The 5,435-nt window shown below is 35.0% G+C and overlaps 1 protein-coding gene across 1 annotated transcript; it reads right to left on the bottom strand.

Moving 5' to 3' along the window:
* Positions 1–201: 201 nt before the first annotated feature.
* LOC145121915 (protein FAR1-RELATED SEQUENCE 5-like) lies at positions 202–1,875 on the bottom strand. Its single transcript, XM_079057596.1, has 5 exons — positions 1,719–1,875; positions 1,538–1,612; positions 627–1,425; positions 287–545; positions 202–216 (listed from the first exon to the last, which is right to left on the bottom strand). The coding sequence occupies exons 1-5, from the start codon at positions 1,873–1,875 to the stop codon at positions 202–204; spliced, it is 1,305 nt and encodes a 434-aa protein (XP_078913722.1).
* Positions 1,876–5,435: the final 3,560 nt, after the last annotated feature.

The raw sequence follows: 5,435 nt of genomic DNA, 5'->3' as shown, positions 1-5,435 counted from the left end.
TTATCGAAGTCATGTGGTTCCAGCTTAGAATTCCAAATTATAGAGTGAAAACTCTTTCGAAATTTTTGATGGGTGGCTGCATCTTCAATTGATAAAATCTGTATAAATTGATTCTGTTAGAATATGAGAAAATGAAGGTAGAATATGAAAAAATAATTGTAGAATCATAACAATAAATAAGAGTTAAAGCAATTGCTTCTGTTAAAGCAATTGATTCTGTTAGAATATGAGAAAATAATTGTAGAATCATAACAAAAAATAAGAATAATATTCGTTTAATGCATACCTTATTTGGCAACTTCTTTGTTATATGCCACATACATAACCTATGATGTGCCAACGGGAAAACCTTATCTATAGCTTTTTTCAAAGCTGGATCTTGGTCAGATATAACCAATTGAGGTTGTTTTCCAAAAGCTTTCAAAAATGCTCTAAGCAACCATTCATAAGAAACTCCATCTTCTTTACTTAAAAGTCCAGCACCAAATGTTACACATTTTTTGTGGTTATCGATGCTAGTAAACGGAACAAAAACCATATCATACCTATTTTAAAAATAAAATATTAGTTTACATAACTGAAAACAATGAAATTCTTATTGTAACAGTATTAAAGGTTAAAAATACATATTCATGCTGAATGTGGCATCGAGTGATACAACGTCTCCGAACGAATTGTAGTTATACTTTGCTGTTTCGTCAGCCCAGAATAGAGCATTCAATCTTTTGTTCAACACTTTATACTCAAAAGTAAATGATGAGACATTTTTCTTCCTTTCATTCATCTTGTCAACAAGGAATTTCGCGTCCCTGCCACCTATGTAGCAATTAAGATTTCTCCTAGCATTCTTGAAATCAGAAACCAATCCACCTCGAAACGAAGGACCGACCTGAAGAGCACTATACGGTCTATGTGCTTTTACAGGACCAATATTTTGTTTTGACAAATTATGAATGAAAATTTCTTGGGAATAATCAAGTTTTATCTTTGAACGAGATAAGTACATATTGCCCTTTCTAAACAACTCGTGATTATGTTGCTCGACAAAATCGCTCACGACATATCTAAGAGTACCGGGAATTATTTCTAAAACAACTTTCGCTTTACAATTCCTCCTAAATAAATCTTTCCTTCTTTGAGTTTTTTTATGCTGAATGTCCAGAGTATCTACTTTACTAGTATTTGGATTACCTTCCCGATTGCATACAAGATGTCTATTTGTAATAATCCCATTTTTCGTTTTTTGGACTCTTCCAAGCCTGACATCAAAACCAGATTCTAATGCATAGCTTCTACACATTGTTTCTGCTTCACCATATGAATTAAATTTTGATGAAACTTTTGGTTTGATATCGTATGAAACAATCGGGGTCCAATACAAGGTGCCACCAGGAGAAACGTAATCATGTGTAACATGTGGTTGTCCTGCTTAAACATAGCAAATACAAAATTATTCTGAAAGAATTATATAAATATTATTTTGAAAGAATTTTATTTTTTCTGTAAAAATTTCAATATCCTGAATTGAATTTAGTACCTTCACTGAAATCGATATTAACCTCTGTATCTTCATCAACAAAGTGACTTTCGTCTTCTGCATGATTTGCATCCTCTGTATGTTCATCAATGAAAATATTAACATTTAACATTAAACATGTTTGTTACAATATAGAATCTGAAATACAATGAAAAATTAAACAAAAAATTCAAAAACTCACCTAAATTAGGATTACTGCTTTCTCCTATTTGAAATCCGCCATTATATAGTGTATCATTATCAGGAAAATCGAAATCTTCAATTCCATTGTCATCATCACTAGCCAAATAATGTTCCTCATAAATATGATTATTGACATCTGGTTCTTGATCGCCCATACCTAAGAAATTTCGATAGTGTTTGTATATGCTTTGGAAGTTGAAAAAATAAAATATTATTGTAACATCCATAAATTTTACACCAAATTTAAACTTTTTCGATCATAAATAAAAACGAAATAGCATCGTTTACAAAAATGTTTTCAAATAATTATTCATCAGAGTGTCCCAAAATCATAACATAAGGATGAGGAGCGGTACGGTCACGCCTTCTCCTTGCCATGATCTCCTGAAGTAACTGAAACAATAAACTGAAACTGTAAGCCCGAGGGCTTAGTGAGCTACCCCCAAAATACCAATACCATACTGACAATACCATATCAGTAACACTCAATCAATCAATCAATCAATCAACATGCATACTGGCCATCGGCCTGACTGGACCGCCCTACCGGGTCTACAGTCTATCTGAATCTATCCCGAGCCTTCGGCATGACTGGTCCGCCTCGTGGGCCTGCAGTCTCCCCGGACCGCTCATAGGGTATGTTGGCCTTCAGCATAAAGCAGGACCGCCTCAACCCAACCAACAAGCAAATAACCATGTGCGCATAACTATCATATACTGGCATATACAAATATCAAACATATCTATCACACTGATCATCAATCATAGAATTCTCTCGTAACTAGAGTACCGACCTAGCAGGTCACTAACATACCAATCCTTACGGATCATAAGAGCATAACATACTGTCTACCCTGATTCCGATCTAACAGATCATAACCACATGTAACATACCATAACAATAACAACTAAAGGGCCGACCTTGGTGCCGTAGACCCTGTCGATATAGTGAGGACAACTCACCTTGCAGATGTCGGCTCAGAAGATAAACTCCAACTCTCGTATCACTTGACACAGGCTCCACCACCTATGATCATAGTACAATATACTCATAATACCTTAACCTTATAAGGTACTCCATAACCCACCAGTCAACCCCTGGTCAAAGTCAAAGTCCGCAGTCAAGGTCAACAGTCCATGTTGACCCCCAACTCGCCAAGTACCCTCGACTACTCGCCGAGTTCCTTGAAGCACATTCCAACTCGCCGAGTCATCGGGGTAACTCGTCGAGTTCCTTTGATTCTCGATCAAACTTTAAGGCCACCCGTCGAGTTCCCTCCTCGCAACTCGACGGATACACACGCATACATATCCTAGGGAAAACTCATCCGACTCGCCGAGTTGTTCATCAACTCGTCGAGTCTTATGGTAATCTTCATCGGACTCGCCAAGTTGTTCATCCAACTCGTCGAGTTCACGGCCATCTTCATGTGACTCGCCGAGTCAACCCTGCGACTCGCCGAGTCCATTCAGTCCTTTTTCCATACAGACTTGCTTTGAGCCATGCAGCGGCTCCAAATCACAGATCCAAGCTTCTAGGGCATGCTTATCACGTAAAGTTGCAAACTTTACGTGCATGCATGGCTATAAAGGCTCTAAATGCCTATTTTAAGTTCTTAATGGAGCTTCATGCTCAAGAGGGACCTCAATCATGACCAACATTGTAACTTTATGCTTCTAGAATCCAAGGAGGGTCCAGATCTGAAGTTACAACCTCAGATCTAGCCCATATCTCATCTTTCCAACTTAATATCTCACCAAAAACCCTAAAACTCAACCAATAGAAGAGATTCACAAGGAAAAAGGCGATTTGGTTACCTCCAGAAGATGATAACTGAGATAAGTGTTGATTCCCACACTCTACTTGCTCCAATCTCCTTCTCCTCCAAGCCTTCTCCCTCCAAATATCCTTTTTTCAAGCTTCAAACACACAATGGGCACACACACACGCGTATCAGGGTTTTGAGGAGCTCTCAAAGACTGCAAAGAGGCCAAACGAGGCTGAGGCTCCTTTAAATAGAGGTGCAAACCCCGGGATTTAGGGTTTCATCTTCCAACTCCTACTCGCCGAGTCCCAATATGGACTCGTCGAGTAGGTCACTTAACACGCGATCTCACCCCGCTGCTACTCGACGAGTAGGTCAACCAACTCGTCGAGTAGAGCTTCACCTAATAAATCTTATTTAAACAATACCTGAGAATCGGGGCGTTACAATTATAAACTGTCATACAAACTAAATAGCGATGAAAACGGATTCTATGCAAATTAAAAGGCTTGATATTAGGGATCACTGATAAAAATACATGATTCCGATTTGTTTTTTTTTTTAAAACATGATAAAGATAAAAATATTCATAAGATATTATATTCACATTCCAAATATAAAAAATTCCAACAGTACATTAATTAATTACTTAACAATATTATTATGTATTTTTTTTTAAAAAGTTGCACAATATTTTATTAACGACAAAATTCTATTAGAATGATATATCAATATGGATTCCAAAACTCTGCATGTTATCAGAATGACATAATTCTATCAGAATACTCTAACAATATGACTTATAAAACTTATCAATTTGTGTTACCTCGAATCAATGCACACATTGAATATCATTCTGCTAGAATAATATAGCAATATAGCTAACAAAAAATGTTTACTGTAACTCTTAAACTGTTTAAGTTCAATTATTTGTATTGCTCATTGTTTACAATTTACATTTTTTGACATTATGTGTTTTGATTTTATGAAACATCAAATATATTGAATGAAATATAATGAACATTATTTTTTGACATAATGTTGGAATGAGAACTGTAATGTTTTACTCTGATATTCTGTTGGAATAAGAACTGTAATGTTTTACTCTGATTGGAATGATAAACTGTATGATCCTATAAACATAAATATACCAGAAAAACACAAACATCTTATTAGTTGTAAAAATAATAATTAAAGAAAAACACCTAGAATTCATCAAACGATAATTTTATTACACTGAACTGAAACTTAATAATACAATATAATTCATCAAAAACATAGTTTTATTTTACTGAAATCAAACTAAATAATATCTAAAAACGACGAATTTGATGATTTTCTTGTAGTTCTATGCTTTCTTCAATCCAAAGCAACAGTTCCTGCTATCATGACCAAATCCAAAGCATGATTTACATCTTCTTTTTTTCTTCACAACTTCATTCACCGGATTCTTGGGATCATTGACATTACCCAAATCCTTCCCGGGATTTTGATCTTCATTTTCCTGGAAGATTATCAGATTTGATACATATGTATATGTAAAAACAGTAAAAGGGTGTGTGGGGGACGTTTGAAAAATATCTTCATTATCATAGACAGATGTTGTTAATAATGTATGAATACCTGGTTCCGATTTCCAGTATGAACATCCATCGATTGTGTAAAACAAATTGATCAGCAGCTAATGGAATCGACAATTGTGATCTGTGTGGGGGACGTTTGAATCGATTATATAAAGAAAATTGAATTAATGATAACTAAATCAATCATAAATCATTGCCTAATATAAAGGGATAAGAATCAGACTAAATAAATAATTAAAATGAAAGATTACATTATTACCCTCACATATTAAATAAAATAATTAATAATTTGCTAAATTGTGATTGGTGCATCCATGCACACAATACTTGTTGAAAACATTTGAACCTAACTATATATATATATAT

The sequence above is a fragment of the Lactuca virosa genome, chromosome 6, assembly GCF_052849685.1.
Source record: "Lactuca virosa cultivar CGN04683 chromosome 6, Lactuca_virosa_CGN04683_v6, whole genome shotgun sequence".
Classification (NCBI taxonomy): domain Eukaryota; kingdom Viridiplantae; phylum Streptophyta; class Magnoliopsida; order Asterales; family Asteraceae; genus Lactuca; species Lactuca virosa.
Note: the sequence above shows the minus strand (reverse complement) of the source record. Positions and strands in the feature narration are given on the sequence as shown.

Excerpts from the sequence above, each read along its gene's own strand:
- LOC145121915 (XM_079057596.1), bottom strand. The coding sequence starts at position 1,875 with ATGGGCGATCAAGAACCAGATGTCAATAATCATATTTATGAGGAACAT. Across the intron at positions 1,613-1,718 it reads AAGCAGTAATCCTAATTTAG|AGGATGCAAATCATGCAGAA; the intron begins GTGAGTTTTTGA and ends ATGAACATACAG. Across the intron at positions 1,426-1,537 it reads TAATATCGATTTCAGTGAAG|GACAACCACATGTTACACAT; the intron begins GTACTAAATTCA and ends ATGTTTAAGCAG.